Raw genomic sequence first — 18,944 nt, forward strand, 5'->3', positions numbered from 1 at the left:
TCCCATTCATTTCGAGTTTCTTGGTGATCCATTGATGAAGTTTTCTTTTTAATATAATACGTTTGTTTTGACATCTAAAAAGTCAATAATGGTTTTGATCGGCATGAACTTTTTGTACGTTGAACTATTCAATTTTCTGAAGTTTATTTACGAAAAATTGAATAGTGGATTCCGTTAACAGCAACCGTTTATTTTACAGGCATCAGAAGAAGTATTCAAGAATGGCTTCTTCTCGTATTTTTATTTCTGTATTCTCTCTTGTATTGCTTATTATCTCCATATACTTTATAAATGTTACAAAGCCAATTCCACATTATGATTCTTTTACTCAACAAGATATTGAATCAAATATTTCCGGAAAACAAACAATCACCCAAAAATACTTTCCAAACGCAGTAAACCCACCAAAGCCAGCACCAGTATCTAAAAGCCCCTCTCAAGATCAACTCTACATTATGATATTAGATACTGAGTATAAACCATCTCCATATCAATGTATAATGAAAAAGCAGTGGGTTGATGCATTAGGAAAACAAGACTTTATTGATGCAATTGAATTTTATTCATTAAATGGATATCAGAATGAAGAATGCAACATAACTACAATAACAGTTAGTTCACCTACCAAAACACTTCACAACCCAAGCGCTTATTTGCTACATCATTCGTTAAAAGAATATCTTAGTAGATCAAATACTGGCTGGCTTTTCATAATTAATGATTGTGCATATATTAACACATCACGATTTCCTTCATTCTTTAATGAGTTTACTTCCACACGTCCAGACCCATATAAAAATAATTTTCTTTTAGGAGGCTGCATAGAAAAGCGATATTTTTTCAAGTTGCTTGCATTTCAATCAGGAATTTTTTTGTCTAGAAAATTTGTTGAAAATCTTCTATCAGAGAAAGTTTCCGAGAATTGGGGCGTTGCAGGAGATATTGGAATTGATGCCGATGAAGCATTTGCTCATATCTCAGACCAATTAGGAATGCCGATAAACATGCACAGCAGTGATTCACTTGTTGGGCGACCGTTTAGGAGACCAGAAAATTTTGAAAGCCTTAAGAAAAAGGAATTCAATGGTTTATTAAAATGTGAAATCCCTGATAGCTTGTTGCATCCATTCCCTGGTGAAGGTGGTGTATGTGTTACATCAATTTTAAGAATGAATTCATTGGTGGTTTGGGCAGCAAGTGGTAATACTATGGAAAAAAGAAGGTTTTTGGAAGAAGCTGAAGAGATGTTAAGCAATTTACCCGATAATATATGTTTCTATTGGGATGGAACATTACCTACTTTGTGTGATGCTAATATAAAATAATTAATTCTATAATATGTATTATTTTTTTTTTTAATGAATTTTTAACAAAAAAATTTTTTAAAGTAAAACTTTAGTCTAAAATTATGTGAAAAAAATATTCATCAAATAAAGATTATGCTTCAGATTTTATAGGCTTCTTTGCCTTGAAACTGAAGTTGTTAGCAGACTGATTTTGATGTAATTTATTAAGAATTTTTTAAGTTTTAAACATACTTAATAGAGTTTTTTGTAAATAGAAAATGATTTAATATTACTCATTCTGAAAATCCATGTTCTTTAAAATTTAAAATTCTTTTGAATTCAAATCATATCAATTCTAATTTCACAGATTTCAACAATTAAATAAAGATCAAATTTATTGAATAAACAAAAATTTTTCAAGCAATTTCACTACCACTTATCAATTCCATTTAACGCATTATTTGCATTATTTCCTATTTGAACCAACTTATTTTTTAATCTTCTTTGAAATCATTTGCAAATGGATCTTCTTCTATATCCCATCCAATATTATTATTATTTCCAAATTCGATTGTTTTTATCTCTTGTTCTCTTCCTTCGATATTATTAAGTTCTTTCGATTTATTTGAATCGTTTTTATTTCTAATACGAACTAAAATTACAATTAATAGGGAAATTATTATTATTGCAATTAAAATACATACAACAATTATGATAATAATGTTTATGTTGGAATCGTTTGAATCTTCATTCTGATATATTATTGTATAGAAATCAGAATAATAACTAAAATAAAATGTGTATTCAATAATATTATAATCGTAAAAAATAAGTTGAGTTTGAATGTATGTATAAAAAGAACCAAAATATGAAACTGATAATGAAATGGAATGAGTTGAATAAATTATTAAAGTTTTAGAGAATGTTAATGAATGAGTTAAAGAGTGTACTATTGAATATGTTGCACTACTTAAATGTGATAGAGTGAATCTGTTTGGCTGTGAATATGTATTACTTTGTGAATATGTATTTGATTGTGAATATGTATTTGATTGTGAATATGTATTTGATTGTGAATATGTATTTGATTGTGAATATGTATTACTTTGTGTATATGTATTTGATTGTGAATATGTATTTGATTGTGAATATGTATTACTTTGTGTAAAAGTTCTTGTTATAATCGGATTACAACCTTCAATTGTTGAACCTTTTATTGCACTAAGTAAACCAAATTTATCTGATTCATATTCATTTAATACCATAATTGAATTTATAGAACATGAAGAAAAAGCCATTAAGTCCAATGTAGTTGGCTGTTTTTCTCCATAAAAATAAACACATTTGAGATTTTGGCAATTACTAAATGCATCCCTCATAATCGTTGTTACTTTTTCACCAATAATAACTGTAACCACATTTATATTATTATAAAACGCACTCATTTTAATCGTTGTAACTGAATTTGGTATTATGATAATATTAAATGCATAGCATTCAAAAAATGCCTCTTCACCAATTGACGAAACTGAATTTGGAATTTCAATATCACTTAATTTTTGGCATTAATAAAATGTTTCATCATCGATTATATCTATTTTCCCATTAATAACAGCGGATAATAAATTTGAACAATAACGGAACGCACCCACTCCAATTAATGAAACCGAATCTGGTATTACAATGCCACTCAGATCATAACATTGGGAAAATGCATACATTCCAATAGATGAAACTGTGTTTGGTATTGTGACACCAGTTAATTTTTCGCAATAAGAAAATGCTCTAGCACCAATGGTTGTTACTGAACTCCCTATGCTAACAGTTAACATTTTTCCACAATTTTGAAAAGCTTCATCTGGTATTTCATTTATTGAGTCACTAATAATAACATAAAGTGCTTCTCCTTTATTATTATCATTGAAATCATTTTGTTCATTGATTGTCAATGTGTCTGATTCAAATAGTTGAATAGAATGTGCAAAATAGATTATAAAAATTAATGGTGCAGATAAAAATCTGATATTTTGGCTTATATTTCTGTAAAGATATAAAATAATTATGAATATGGTCGGTACAGTTAAAATGAATATCAGATATTTTTTGAGTATTACTAAGATATAAAAATATATGTTGGTTTTTAATTCATTAAAAAAACAACAAGATCCAGCTAATTGACGCAAATGGTTAACAAGATATGGCACGCTAATTTTTTGTATAGAAATATTGTTCATTGGAAAATAAAAATCGGAAATTGAATTTTTTCGACAAAAATTCTCGAAATCTTTATCATCCATCAAGGTACCTTTTATATTATCCTTACGACAAATTGCATGATGAAAATATCTTGGGTCGAAATGATATATCTTTTCAATTGGAAAAGGATTTCTAACATCAATTGGACGTTTTGATGTAACCAAAAAAGAAAAAACTGAAATCATATAAGATATACTGGGAATCATAGAAAAAATCCTCAAGAAACCAAGGAGAAGAATTTTAAGTAAGGTTACTATTCAAATTCAATAGTTATTGATCCGATTTTGATAACAAAACGCTTTTTGAAATGATATTTAACTCACTATTGAAAACTTGCATACAAAATTTTGGAAGAATTCCTTGTCGTTTGTAGGGCGTTCTATCATGATAGAAAAGTGGCAGATATACAGACAAAATTAACGTAATTGACGATACTGTATGTATCATTCAAATTCAAATAAAAAGAACTATAAAATAATCAATATACACACGATCGTTAAAAAATTCTTTTGCAGTAATAAAATATGATATTAAATATAAATTTCAGCATTATTAATGGATCTTCTTTGATATTTAATGTGATTAGATATCGATCTTAAAAATTCGAAAAAAAGAGAGAAGCAAGCAAAAAATTAATTAGGAGGGAGACAAGGTTTTGCTAATAATTTAATTATTATATTTATTCTTTTGCTACCAGAAATTGATTATAGTTGGTGGTAAAACTGTTGGAATTGTTTCAAATATTCTTTCTTGCTTTTGCATCACTTTAAAATCAGTAGAAAAAGTTCTTTCAATCGGATGGATATGCTTCTTTTGGAACTAATTGCCAAATCTCCACTTGAAGAAAACGTGCAATAATTATTGAAAGTCGGATAACTAAATGTTACATTTCTTTAATTGGCACTTTATGTTACAGTCAAGAAGCGCATATACAAACGTGTAAATTTCTATTAATAACGATTCAATTTTATAATGATGATTTATTTTTTCTCTTGATTACTTTGAAATAACTACAAGCAAATATAGTTACTTCATCATGTTTATTCAAAGGATTAAAGAATTGTAAAAGTCTTAGCTGGGTATTCACAAGTGAAATCAAAAAATGGAATGAACTCAAATTGATAAAGATTGAAAGTAATGGGAAAGCGATTTCATCATCCTTTTTTCTTAATAAAAAATGATTGCTGGTAAAATGTCTCTTAGAGGATTAAATGAAGCTATAGGAATAATGAAAGCTGTGATGTCTCATCCAGTGACTTTTTATTTTAATAGAAATTACAACATTTTCATTCCTGATGAAATTGATTTACAACATGTTCTCATGAAGCTCACAAGGAAAAGATATTCAACAATATTAAGATGGCTAAAAGATATCGGATCATTCCCTATGAAAACGAAAAATATATTTGGAAATAAATCTTTCGAATACATTGCATCTCAACAACTTATCATTATATTTGAAAAGGAACATCAAAAAAGTTCACTCAATAGCACTGCCAAATGGTCGCAATGCTTTGGACTTTTATATGAAAAACTTAAAATGAAACTTAATAAAATACCTGAATCTTTGGTGCCTGAATTTGCAGTTGCAAATTATTTGTTTAAAGGTATACCAAAGTTAACTAATGATTCTGATGATAATAATCCTCATTTAATAAGTGAAAACAAGAAGGAAATTATTTGTTTCTTGAGATCAATACCTTTACTCGATAAAAAACGTGATAAAATTGAAATGGTAAAAATTATTTTGAAATTTCATCCAAACATTAAATGTAATAGTGAAGATTTGGTATTTAACATCGAAGAACTGAAACCTGAAGCACTTAATGACCTTATCAATTATTCGAAACGACGATACCAAAATATGAAAAAGAAATATCCTGATAAATCAGGATAGAGATTTTTAATAAAGTAAATATTTAAGCTTTTTAATTATTTTCACATTTCAAGGTACAAAAAATGTTTACTACAACGGGTAGTTATCATTTATCAGAACGAGATATCTTGTGTCATAAATATGATTTTTAGGTATTTTCCATAAATTTCCAAAATTATCGAAACCAACTAGCAGAATATTCCTGGGTATTTCATCACAGCGTTGGACATCAAAGTTTCCAAGAACAAGCTCTTCAAGAAGAAGTGTTCTATGAACTTTATGATTCCATAGATATGTCTTACTTAGACACCAAAGGCAACAAATCGTATTTTTGCCGAGTCGTTAAACCATTAGAATGGATGTTAACTCAATACAAACGAATTGTAATGAAGGACTCATCAGTCGACGCAGTGTGTCACGGCGCTAAAGTTATGATTCCTGGTATACTTCGATTTGAGAATGGAATCGAAGTTGACGAAGTTGTTGTGATCATAACGACGAAAGGAGAAGCAATAGCATTGGGGATTGCGCTGACGACTTCAGAGCAAATGTACAATAGTGATCATGAGTTCGCTGCAAAGATTAAGCGTGTCATCATGGACAGAGGCACATGTCCGAAGTGCTGGGGCAAGGGGTACGATGTGGAGGGGGGATAGATGATGACAAAGGCATGCCTGCTCAACGAGAAGGGGGAGCCAAACAAGAGAACGCCCCCAAATTGGGTAAGGAATTACCTCGAAGGGAAACTGAATCAATGATTTTAATAAAGAAATTATTCAAAGTGAAATTTGTTTACTAAATTTTAAATTTAAATTTTTCTGAAGTTCAATTTTGATATATTTTTAAGGTCCATAAATAACAGGTTAGCAGTGATATTATGTAGTTAAAAAAAACACAACATATCTCATGATAAAAATACTATTCAAATTGTAAATTTAAGTTTTACCGATTTTTTTTTACTCAATTAAGCAAATGTTTTTATGTTAAATATGATTTATGAATTTTTCTTCTTTGAAATCATCAGCAAATGGATCTTCATCAATATTATTCGTTGATGTTCCCATTGCAAATGTATTTTCTTTTTCATTTTGATTTTCTTCAAAACTTTTTGCTTCTTGTTCATTACTTATTTGTTTCTTATTATGAATTCGCGCCAAAACTATGATAAGTATTGCAATTATTACAATTACGACAACTGCAACGCAAACACTTATAATTATAATTGTGTTTTTATTATCATCTTTAATATTTTCATTTTGATATATAATAGTAAAGAAATTACTATAATATATGTAATATGTCGAATATACAACAACAGTATATTCGTAATAAATAAATTCACTCAAAACATAAGTTAATGCCGAATTAAATATAGATACAGAAAATGAATTCGAATAAGTCGATTTATAAATACTTATTGTTTGCGTAATAGATAATGATTGTGTTAATGTTATTGTATTCGTTAATGTTATACCATTTGAATATGAAAAAGTAAATGAATTCGAAACAACAAATGAAATTTCATATGAATTCGTAAATACATTAGATTTAGTATATGCATTTGATTTCATTAATGTATTCGATTTAGTATATGTATTTGTCATAAGAAATGTATTTGTTAATAAGGCGCATTCATTTATTATTGTTCCTTTGGCCACATTTAATCCGCCAAATGTTGATCCATTATATGAATTTGTTGTCATGACAATTTCTGCTGCTACATCTATAAATATATTTGATGAATTTGTTGGATCTGTTTCACCAAAGTAATAAATGCATTTGAGTTTGTAACATGATGAAAATGCATTTGCTTCAATTGAAGTAACGTTTTCGCCAATATAAATCGTTTCTAAATTAATACATGAAGCAAATGAATAACTTCCAACTTCTTTTACTGAAAATGGAACTTCAAATTTAACGTTTAAATTTCCTGATGGATAAATATTGATTCTTTTGATTTGTTTATCATACAAAATTCCATCATTTTGATAATTGGCAAAATATAAATTTTCATTCGAAACATTAATGAATTTAAGTTTTGTACATGAACTAAATGCATTAATTTCAATTACATTTACATTTTCTCCAATAGAAATCGTTTCTATACTCATACAGAATGCAAAAACATAATTTCCAATTTCTGTTACTTTGTTTGGAATTGTAATATTTACTAATGATGTGCAATTATAAAATGCAAAATTTCCAATTGTTGTTACATTTTCTCCAATAAAAACTATTTTCATATTAGAACATGAATAAAATACAGAATTTCTAATTTCTGTTACTTTGTTTGGAATTGTAATATTTACTAATGATGTGCAATTATAAAATGCAGAATTTCCAATTTCTGTTACTTTATTAGGAATTGTAATATTTACTAATGATGTGCAATATGAAAATGCAAAATTTCCAATTGTTGTTACATTTTCTCCAATAAAAACTATTTTCATATTAGAACATGAATAAAATGCAGAACTTCCAATTTCTGTTACTTTATTAGGAATTGTAATATTTACTAATGATGTGCAATTATAAAATGCAGAATTTCCAATTGTTGTTACATTTTCTCCAATAAAAACTATTCTCAAATTAGAACATGATGAAAATGCAAAAATTCCAATTTCTGTTACTTTGTTTGGAATTGTAATATTTACTAATGATGTGCAATTATAAAATGCAGAATTTCCAATTTCTGTTACTTTATTAGGAATTGTAATATTTACTAATGATGTGCAATATGAAAATGCAAAATTTCCAATTGTTGTTACATTTTCTCCAATAAAAACTATTTTCATATTAGAACATGAATAAAATGCAGAACTTCCAATTTCTGTTACTTTATTAGGAATTGTAATATTTACTAATGATGTGCAATATGAAAATGCAGAAGTTCCAATTGTTGTTACATTTTCTCCAATAAAAACTATTCTCAAATTAGAACATGATGAAAATGCAGAATTTCCAATTACAGTGATTGATTCATTCATTTTGATACTTTCCAAATTATTCCACTCTGAAAAACAATTATCTCCAATTCTAGTGATGTAACCTCCAATAATAAGATGAATTGTTTCATTTTTATACAACATTATATTATCATAATCTGTTGAATTGGAAATAGTAAGTGTTTTAGTTGAATTATCAAAAGTTGAGAAACATTTTGTGAAAAATGTAAAAAGAAAAATCAAACAAAAATTTTCATTTCGATGTATTTTATGGTATTTATTTAGTAAAAAAGATTTAATTGAACAAAAATTATATAAAAGCAAAAAGATAAAAGATAAAATCAAATAAATGCTGTTGATTTTAAAAATACAAAAGTTGTTTTCTTTTAAAATAAAATCAAATATTTGAGTTTTGAAAATTTTATGATTTGCTTGTTGAGAATGAAAAGGTAATGAATGGGTATATGTTTGGTTGAAATACAAAGAACAATTTGTTAAAAAAATTAAAGGGAAATATAATTTGTTATGAAAATTTAAGGATTGATGATAATCATAAATCAAACTATTAAATTTTCTGGAGGTTTTAGTATGATTAAATAACAAAAGCATGTTCCTGAGAAGCGGTAGGATCTGCCCTTTTTTGATTTGGTGTAGTTGATATTGAAAATTTAAATGATAATTATAAATAATATTGAAAATAGCTTTACTTAGAGTGATAACAAAGAAGGAAATCTGGGGGAGCGATGTCCTTGCAGCAAGATATGATGTTTTATTCGTTCGTTTCAAAATGTTCGTTCTGGTTTGAAATGACATAAAGAGTTGCGGTCGGCAGTTTCAGGTTTCTTGGTTACAGTAACTGAAATTGACAATTTGCAGGTTCCAAATATGTAAATTTTTTTTAGATATCGAAATATAATAATGAATAAAAAATTTTGCCTTTACTTGCTGCTTTGCTATTCAGAACGTGCATTGCTTTAGGAGATATTTTTGTTTTAATTGCGGAATATTTGAATACAAAACAACGACTGAACCCATTCTAAAAAACTAAAGAATTGATAGGATTCGTTTAGTTCACATAAGTAAACATTTTAATATCCACTTTTTGATAAAAATATCACTTTTGCACAATATAACGGTTATGATCCGCTTTGCACACGACCGTTTAGCAGAAATTGAATTCCGCCATTCGTTGCATCGATTCATATTTTTTTTGCTACGGAAATTCAACAGACCCAACATTAAGTGCAAAAGATAAAATTCACCTGTTACAGAAACACAATTCGAATTTTAACTTCACGATTTCGAGTTTGCAATTCAAGCGAGATTGGAAAAGGAATGGGTGGAACTGTTTTCTTAGTTATTAGCAATTCTTCTGGGAAAAGTTATGCTATATGAAACGCATTAAAAATATTTATTTTGATAATATTTTTAATGAAATCTTGATATTACCACAAATTTCGCATCCCAATGTTATCAAATGTTTTGACATATGATTTGAGCACAATCCACAAAAGGACAACATATCAATATATATTCAAATGGAATTATGATCAAACTTAAATATCACTGAATCGTGTGAAAAAGATTCATTTTATGACAAACTTCAAAAGTGTATTCATATTTCTAAGTCCCTTATATATCTCCACGATAACAACATCACTCATCGTGACTTAAAGCCTCCAATATTGTTATTGGAAACTATTGTCTTCCAAATATCATTGATTTTGGGATTTCATCATTTAATATGTTCATAAATGACGATGCCATTAAAGTTCGACGGTACTTTATGCTTCTCCGGAACACGACGAAAAGGAAAATCTGAGTCCTAAATTTGATATTTAAAGCCTTGGAATCATTTTCCTCGAAGTTTTTGGGTCATTTAATACTCAAATGTCGAAAATGAAAACGATAAAACAACTTAAGGACAACAGCGGAGCGAACATAAATACTGACGAAGAATGAAAATCACTTATCAGCAAAATGACTGATAAGGATTCAAGCAAAAGGCCAAACGCTGATGAAGTAATCAGTGCACTCGAGTCTTTGCTTTAAAATAAATAAATTAATTTATAAAAACCAATTAATTGATGTAGTAAAGAATGACTATTAGGAAAATATTCCTAAAGATATAAAAACCAATTTTTATATTAGATATGTTTTTTTAATAAAAAACTACTTTTTTTTAATTATTTTTTATTTCGAAATGAAATTGTGTAAATGTGTTAAAAATTCTTTTGATTTTCCGGTTGAAGAATCGATAAAGAGAGCAGATATATGATAAACTTCTTAACATAATATTCATTTCTCAGATTTTTGGATCTTAAAACATTCATTTGCAACCCATGTAGTTAAAGCTTGTACTTAATTAACAATTTCGATCATGTACAAATTTAGAAACAATTATTATCGTAGGAAATATCAAGAGCATTAACGATGATACATTTGATATCTGTGGACAGCTATGTATTTATTATCATGGTAAATCAGAACCAAATATTTCATCACCAGCCTTTACATGTATTGAATCAATGAATGTTATGTCATTATACTATTATAACGATATAACATTTGGTCCTTTTAATGTTCCAAAAGAAAAAACTGTTGAAGGATGTATTACTTGGTCAACTCAAACTTTCACACAATCAAATTTATTTTCTAATTCAAATATTTTTTCAGATCAAATCCATTCACACGCGAAAACATTTAGGAAATCTAATTCATTTACTCAGTCCAACATATTCACAAGAACAAATACACTTACAACATAAGTCAAGTCAATATTTTTCAATGTATTTAACATTACATGAGCAATCACTAAGTATTTATAATTTTACTTATTCATATTTACTTTCATTTGCTAATGAATACATATATTTCTTCATATTTTGTTTGTTAGAATTATACAATACCCAACAATTTTCAGTTAATATAATAATTTAAATTGTTTTGATATTCCCATGAAATGTTATAAACAATAAAAATAGTAATGCAACTAGTTTAAGAGTGAGAAATAATTCAGTGACATCAAGTTCAAAACATATGAAAGAAATCAACGAAAATATTCAAGAAATACCTAAAGAAGTTAAATGTTAATTATAAAACATACAAATTCCATAAAAAAAATATTTCATGAATTCATTTATTAGTGTTTGACATTTATCAAAGTTCTTTCTGTTTAAAGAAATTATTCACATATCATTTATATCCATTGGTCCTGGTCTTCCAACACGAGTTCATTATATTCCTGATTTACTTCATCTGATCTCATATCGCTTCCAGTTGAATTTTTAGTTTCTAATTTTAATGCTGTTGATTCGCTGTTACTTTTCTTTGATTTCTTCACCAGAAATATGATAATTCCCATAATCAGCAAAACTGCAATTATTGTGCCGCAGATAATACCTATCAAAGCCTTTTGAGAAATACCATTTTCAACAGGATTTATGATGTCGATAATTGTGAAAAAATTCGAATAAAAACTATATAACTTCGAATAACGAGTTACAATATATTCATAATAAATTAAATCTGTTCTGACGTATGTACTACTAACTCCAATTAAAGTCAAAACATATGAATAAGAATATGTACCAGAAATTGTAACAGTTTCAGTGATGGAATACGAATTCGTAAGCGAAAGTGTCAGCGTTACATTCGAAGGTAATAATGTATTCGACTTCGTGAACGTATTCGAGTTTGTGAATGTATTCGACTGAGTAAATGTGTTCGTAAATGTATTTGAGTATGTGTTCGATTGTGTGAACGATTGCGTTGGCGGGAGACATTCATCAATGACTGTTCCTTTACTGACATTTATGCCGCAGAATGTTTGGCCGTTATATGAATCGATTGTCATGACACTTCTGATTAAATTGTTATTATCAAATACATTCGATGTATTCGTTGGTACTGTTTCGCCATAATAAAAAATACAAGTGAGATTGCAGCATGATGAAAATGCATTATCGCCAACTGACGTTATATTGCATGGAATTTCGATGTTCCTCAATGAGATACAATTACAGAATGCATTAATATCAATTGCAGTGACATTTGTTGGGAATGTATATGTTTCGTTTGTTTTCCCGCATGGATAACAAATAATTTTGGTGATGTTTTTGTTATATAAAATACCATCTTCGTTATTATTGGAATAATTTGCGTTTTCGCTGGAAACTTTAATCATTTGAAGTTTGGAACATGATGAAAATGTAGAATTTCCAATTTTTGTTACTTTGTTTGGAATTGTAATATTTACTAATGATGTGCAATTATAAAATGCAAAATTTCCAATTGTTGTTACATTTTCTCCAATAAAAACTATTTTCATATTAGAACATGAATAAAATACAGAATTTCTAATTTCTGTTACTTTGTTTGGAATTGTAATATTTACTAATGATGTGCAATTATAAAATGCAGAATTTCCAATTTCTGTTACTTTATTAGGAATTGTAATATTTACTAATGATGTGCAATATGAAAATGCAAAATTTCCAATTGTTGTTACATTTTCTCCAATAAAAACTATTTTCATATTAGAACATGAATAAAATGCAGAACTTCCAATTTCTGTTACTTTATTAGGAATTGTAATATTTACTAATGATGTGCAATATGAAAATGCAGAAGTTCCAATTGTTGTTACATTTTTCTCCAATAAAAACTATTCTCAAATTAGAACATGATGAAAATGCAGAATTTCCAATTACAGTGATTGATTCATTCATTTTGATACTTTCCAAATTATTCCACTCTGAAAAACAATTATCTCCAATTCTAGTGATGTAACCTCCAATAATAAGATGAATTGTTTCATTTTTATACAACATTATATTATCATAATCTGTTGAATTGGAAATAGTAAGTGTTTTAGTTGAATTATCAAAAGTTGAGAATCCATTTGCGAACAGTAAAACAAAAAACACTAAAAACAAATTAATTTTTTTATGTCGCAAAAAAGTTTTCGATAAATGAAATTTAATCAAAAAGGCAATAAATGAAATTATATAAATGTTATCATTTCTAAAAAATGAAAAATTACTATCAATAATGAATTTATGAATTTTTGCCAAAAAAATGAAAATTTCTTTTTTTGTTTGTGTTAATAACAATATGCTTTTTGATCGCATAAGATCAATAAGGTATGTTTGGTAACATGTTTCTTTTGATTTTACCAAGATGTTAGCAGGTTGTTGATCATCAAATGTGTTGAAATTTTTGTTGTTAAAAAGATGATTAAATGGTGATAAAGAACTTGCATTAGTAGACGCAAAATTACATTGGTTTTCAATTTGATTTTGTTGCTGGAATTGTAAATGTTTATTAAAAACAAAGGTGAAAACTATTTTACTTATAAAAATGAGAAGAATAAAGACTTGGGTTTTTGAAGCTCTTAAAACAAAATGATGAGGTTTGACAAAGTACTTCAAAATTGTTGTTCTGTTTGGATATGACAAGGAAGATCGTAGTCTATCGTTTCTGATCGCTTAGTCAATGCACCGTTCATTACGGCTCCAAAATTATGATTTTTTGTATGATGTCGATATATGATAAAAAACAAAAAAATGAGATTTTTCAAGTTCTACCTATTTCGTGAGATCTATTTTGTTTTGGAAGATATTCTTGTTTTAGTTTTGTAATAATTGAATGGAAAATTATGGAAGCATAAAAAAGGTTTGTAGATTGACTAACTTTGTCCGAATCTTATTGCAACATGATATATAAAGCGGTTTTGACATTTTGACATTATAGCTAATTAATCAAATCAAATATTATATTCTAGTTTTAGTTGCAGAGGGCACAAGTATTTTTAGAAGTAATCCTGAAGATTTCGAGATATATCAATTTTATTATTTGAATTCACTTATAAGTCGAGTCCGATTGGATAATTCCTTTACGTTAGAGGGTTCTCAATTTTCTAAAGTTTACTGCACGGAAATTTTTTGTTTCGAGTCTATCTTATTATACATAGTGCTTTAAAAAAATTGAAAAAAATTCCATATATCCTTACATAAAAAACTATTATATGGTATATGTGAAATTTATCATTATATTATACAGCACAAAAAAGAACGGATATTTTATTAATTTTACATCATAATCACTAAAATCGTATAATAATATAAAAATTATTCTATACCCATAAAACTAATGAACATTGTATCAAATTAAAGAATAAATATGAATTTTATTACTATTAAAATATAAATACATTTTTTAAACATGTTGTTTTTTAGAAAGTATTGAAAAAGTTGATTTTGATCGTACCAGGACGAGACTCTCTAAACAGTTTGAATTTTTTCCTTATGAAACTTTATAATAAGGTGAATTTAATCATTCAGAGTTCAATGTTGTACTTTTATTTTAAATCAAAGAAGATATTTTCAATCATAATCATTCTCACCATTTCCCTGTTTTATCAAAACAATGGTAATCCTCAATTCGAAAAGTGGGTATACCAAAAGTGGCAAATGGAAATTCGCTATCGGTATTTCCCGTTACGACGATTTCAAGATTGCTTGCCTTCGAAAGTCCGTGACATTAAACGGATTTTTGTTCTGGAAACCAAATATCGTTAATCGAATACCACAATTCGCTTTTTTCTTGCACGTAAATTTACGGTCAGTTTTTTGTTCACAAAAATTGAGAGTTACGATCATATCCGACAGTAAATTTCGATCGTCCATATCAAAAATTCCCACCAATTCAATGATTTACTCATTGTGCCTTGTCGGACTTTTCAGACTCGAGCGCGTTTAATTCCTTTTCTATGCATTTAATACAATTTTGCATTCTATTTTCAGCCTCCAGAATTTTCTTCACCAATTTTATATCCTTTGGATTTCTTTTTAGTTCTTGCAAAGGCAATTTGATTTCCTCCGACAGTTCCTTCATTTCGTTTATGTTTTTCCGACTTAGTTTCAGTTTCTCTCCGATTTCTCTTGATATCAAAGGCGGCGGCGGCGGCGCGAACACGAACGCGGTGTTAGACAAATCGATTTTAATTGGTTCGCAATCTCCTTTATTTAATTCGGGGAACAGAATCGAGTTTAATACGCCTCCATTATTATGTTGTATGTTCTTGAAGATGTTTTCTTGTAGTTCATCATTTCCGTCGTTACACGCGCTTAAGAATTCGCTTTGGAATATTGACATTGTCTTTTTCCTTATTTCTTCTTCATTTTCTTCATTACTTTCGATTTTAATCTGAAAGTTTTTAGTTTCGTTTTCTTTTTTGACTTGTTCTTCTTTCGTTGTTGTGTCTTCTTTCTTCTTATCGACGTTTAACATGTTCTTCTTTGTCGGTAATGAAGCAGAAGGGAATTGTTGTTGCTTCGTTTCGATATTTGGTAACTTCGGTAAGTTCGGAAGTTTAATATCTTTCGAAGAAGTTTTGTTTTGTTCTGTTTTAGTTTCGCCACATAATTCGTCATCAAGTTTTTCTGCAATCGTTTTGACTTGTTGTGAAATTTTTAGATATTTATCTATTAATTCGATTGTTTGCTTTTGATAAAACATGTCGCCAAGTGTAATACCTGCTGACTGTTGAAGTATATGTGGAATTATCGTTTTGATTGTGCTTAATTGTGACTTAAACTTCGGTATTAAACTTAATATGTTACATAATGAAGTAATTTTATTAGTTAATGAATAGCCTTTAATTGAAGAAGTGCTTTTATCATTTGTAATTGATTGGATATATGTAGTACATTTAGTATGAATTCGTGATATATATTCATTGATTAATAACCCAAATGAATTATCTTCAAAGCCTTCAATTTTGTTTTGATTTATTGATTCATATTTAATTAATGAATCCGCTTTGATAATACGTAATTGAATCCCATATAACGTTTGTTCAACTAATGGATGAAGATATGAACCAATAGAAAATTTACGCATTTGAATCATTATGTTATTAATCGATGGTATCGTTGTACGAACGTTTGAAAATATCGATGGAATTTCGGTTAATTTGAATTCGATTTGATCGTTGATCGTTTCTAAATATTTACTTAAACGGTCGATTTTCTCCTTGAACTTTTTCAGTTCGATTTGGAGGTTATCGGATGATTTATTTTTAATTTTTGAGGTGATTCCGTTTATCATTGATTCAATTTTCGGAGGTAAAGTACAGAATAAGTTTGACAAATGATAAAGATATAAGTTAATTAACCAAGAAAATGTATAAGAAGCAGTCTGAATGATTTTAATGATTTGTTTAATTGTCGTTAAAATGTTTGAAACATCTTGTTTTATGTTTAATGGCTCAAGTACTGGTACTAAAGAAGTCAAACAAAAGTAAATCTTTCGATAAGAATTAATATATAAACAAATCGTTTTTGGATTTAAATCTTTGTTTTCTTTAAACACTTTATTTTCTTCGTCTAAAATTCGTAATGTTTGATTCACAATTACATCGCAACGTTTCTTTGTCTTTAAAGGAAATGTATCAATGATTTCGATGATTGAGTTTAAAATATTTTTAAGTTTTAAATACTGAATTATAAAGAATTTTCGTATGAAAGTAATTAATATTTCTTGGATCTCATCTAAAATCGGAAATTGTATTGTCATTGTATCAATAGTACAAAAAGCTAATGCGAAGTTTAATGCGGATAAACCTGCTGTGATTTGTAATAATGTTGAGTTTTGATTCTTGTTAAATTTGGAGAAACTTTTGACAAATATTTGCATCGAATGTTCAATAACAACTTTCTTATGCACTGAAACAATTCGATTCTTAAAAACTCCTTCGTTCTTAATTAATTTATCATACAATACAACAAAGTCTGTATAATCTGTGGATAAATGTTGTATCTTAACTACAAGATCTGCAAATATAAATTTATCAAGTCCTAATAATGTCCGCATGATGATACGCAATGTGTTTAACATTTTGGAGGATGGTTCTGTTAATGGAGTAATGATTTCATCGATTTTTATGTTATCAAAGATTTGATCCATTTGTGAATTCTTTTTGATAAATGTATAAATCGTTTCAAATCGTTTCGAAAATTCACCATTAACTCCAATCATTTCAGTGAATAATGTAACTAATTGATTGTTCATTGTCTTTTGATATGATTGTGTGCCTAATGATATAAATTGGGAAATTTCATCAATGATTAATTTAAAGGAATTTATTATGGAATGATTCATTTCATTGATTTCATTATTACATTGTTGACTATTACATTGGAAATTTAAGAGCTTTTGGATGGAGATTATTAACAACAATAACTTGTTGACAATTTGATTTAATAAGGATAATAATGAGGAAGAATTTTTGGCAGATAATTGACAACTTTGAATTGATAGAAAATAAACTCCTGAAATTGAATGTGTGTAATGTGATATGAAATCAAAAAAGTCAATAACTTCGGGAACTTGAGAAAAGGGTGTAAAGAAGGTGGACATGGTTTTATGAAGTTGGGTTAACTCATGTAATGCTTTGGCAGATCGCTTCTTAAGTTTACCGGATTCTTTTAAAAATGCTGACTTTAACTTGGTGGTGTCTTGATTGGAATTTATGGCTGAAACAAAGGCATCGGCTGTTACAACAGTGTTAGAAATGGACTTTAGAATATTTGGAATATGTTGCGCATTTGGTAGAATATTAAAAATATCTTTGTTTTGCTTGATAAGAACATTGATATACCCAGAAAGGATTTTGATGGGATGTGAAAGTTTAAGTAAGAAAATCCCAGAGCGTATAAATTCTTCACTACTTTTTGTTTTCTTATTCATAATGGCCGCAAGATTAAGTTTGAGTTCATGGACATAAGTTGGAATGCTGTTTAAGAAAAATCCTAGTTGTTCTAAAAAATATCGTATTGCATTTGCAGAAAATGTTTGATAAATTGTTCTTGATGATTGCGTTTTAATATATCCATTTGTACACATTAGACAAACAAAAATTGTATCAAAGGTTTGGTTGATGAGGCTCTTCGTTTCATCAGTAAATGTTTCTTGTTTATTTGGATCTGCAATAATGTGACCAGTAAATTCTTTAACAAAGTCATTAAATTGAGAAGGCAAGGCATAAGAGTCAAGATTTAATCTTGAAAATGATTGGAATAGGGCCTCAACATAATTTGACTCTTGCATTAACTTTTATCAATGTTAACGTTCAAATTTTTTGATTTGAATCATCGGCAATAGAAAACTTTAAAATGCGAATAAAAACATCTTCTTCTCAATTATAAAATTAATGAATTGATAGATATAAAATATTCATTCTATTGTTATTAATTATATTTAGATAAATAAAAAATATTAACAATCCACAATGATAATAAAATTTCAGAATGATTTTACAATTCAACGACACTTTTATGAATAAATTTCTGAAATCCATGCAATTTTGTCATGATGTAAAATAAATTATTCAATTTTTATTTTACCCAAAAAATTTTGTTTTATCACCCAGTCTTAATGGTGATGGAGGTTGAGCTTGTGCAAAACCCTGAGGCTTGATCAAAGTAGTTATCTTCTGGATAAGTTCTTCTAGAATCAAGAATATACTCATCAATTGAGCCTTATCCCAAAAGATAATGATATTCATGCTGCAACTTT

The 18,944-nt window shown here is 28.0% G+C and overlaps 4 protein-coding genes across 4 annotated transcripts; 2 read left to right on the plus strand and 2 right to left on the minus strand.

The window, feature by feature from the left end:
* Nucleotides 1-221: 221 nt before the first annotated feature.
* Nucleotides 222-1,325, plus strand: GO595_005341 (uncharacterized protein; the record flags this gene model as incomplete). Its single annotated transcript, XM_067918573.1, has 1 exon — nucleotides 222-1,325. The coding sequence occupies one exon, from the start codon at nucleotides 222-224 to the stop codon at nucleotides 1,323-1,325; it is 1,104 nt and encodes a 367-aa protein (XP_067774554.1).
* Nucleotides 1,326-5,711: 4,386 nt separating this feature from the next.
* GO595_005342 (putative rRNA pseudouridine synthase) lies at nucleotides 5,712-6,074 on the plus strand (the record flags this gene model as incomplete). The annotated part of the gene is made up of 1 exon (XM_067918574.1): nucleotides 5,712-6,074. One exon carries the CDS (start codon nucleotides 5,712-5,714, stop codon nucleotides 6,072-6,074), a length of 363 nt encoding a protein of 120 aa, XP_067774555.1.
* A 5,488-nt stretch (nucleotides 6,075-11,562) lies between these two features.
* Nucleotides 11,563-12,549, minus strand: GO595_005343 (leucine-rich repeat domain-containing protein; the record flags this gene model as incomplete). The annotated part of the gene is made up of 1 exon (XM_067918575.1): nucleotides 11,563-12,549. The coding sequence occupies one exon, from the start codon at nucleotides 12,547-12,549 to the stop codon at nucleotides 11,563-11,565; it is 987 nt and encodes a 328-aa protein (XP_067774556.1).
* A 2,534-nt stretch (nucleotides 12,550-15,083) lies between these two features.
* On the minus strand, nucleotides 15,084-15,884 carry GO595_005344 (uncharacterized protein; the record flags this gene model as incomplete). Its single annotated transcript, XM_067918577.1, has 1 exon — nucleotides 15,084-15,884. One exon carries the CDS (start codon nucleotides 15,882-15,884, stop codon nucleotides 15,084-15,086), a length of 801 nt encoding a protein of 266 aa, XP_067774557.1.
* Nucleotides 15,885-18,944: the final 3,060 nt, after the last annotated feature.

This window comes from Histomonas meleagridis (assembly GCF_020186115.1).
Source record: "Histomonas meleagridis strain 2922-C6/04-10x chromosome Unknown contig_33, whole genome shotgun sequence".
NCBI lineage: Eukaryota > Parabasalia > Tritrichomonadida > Dientamoebidae > Histomonas > Histomonas meleagridis.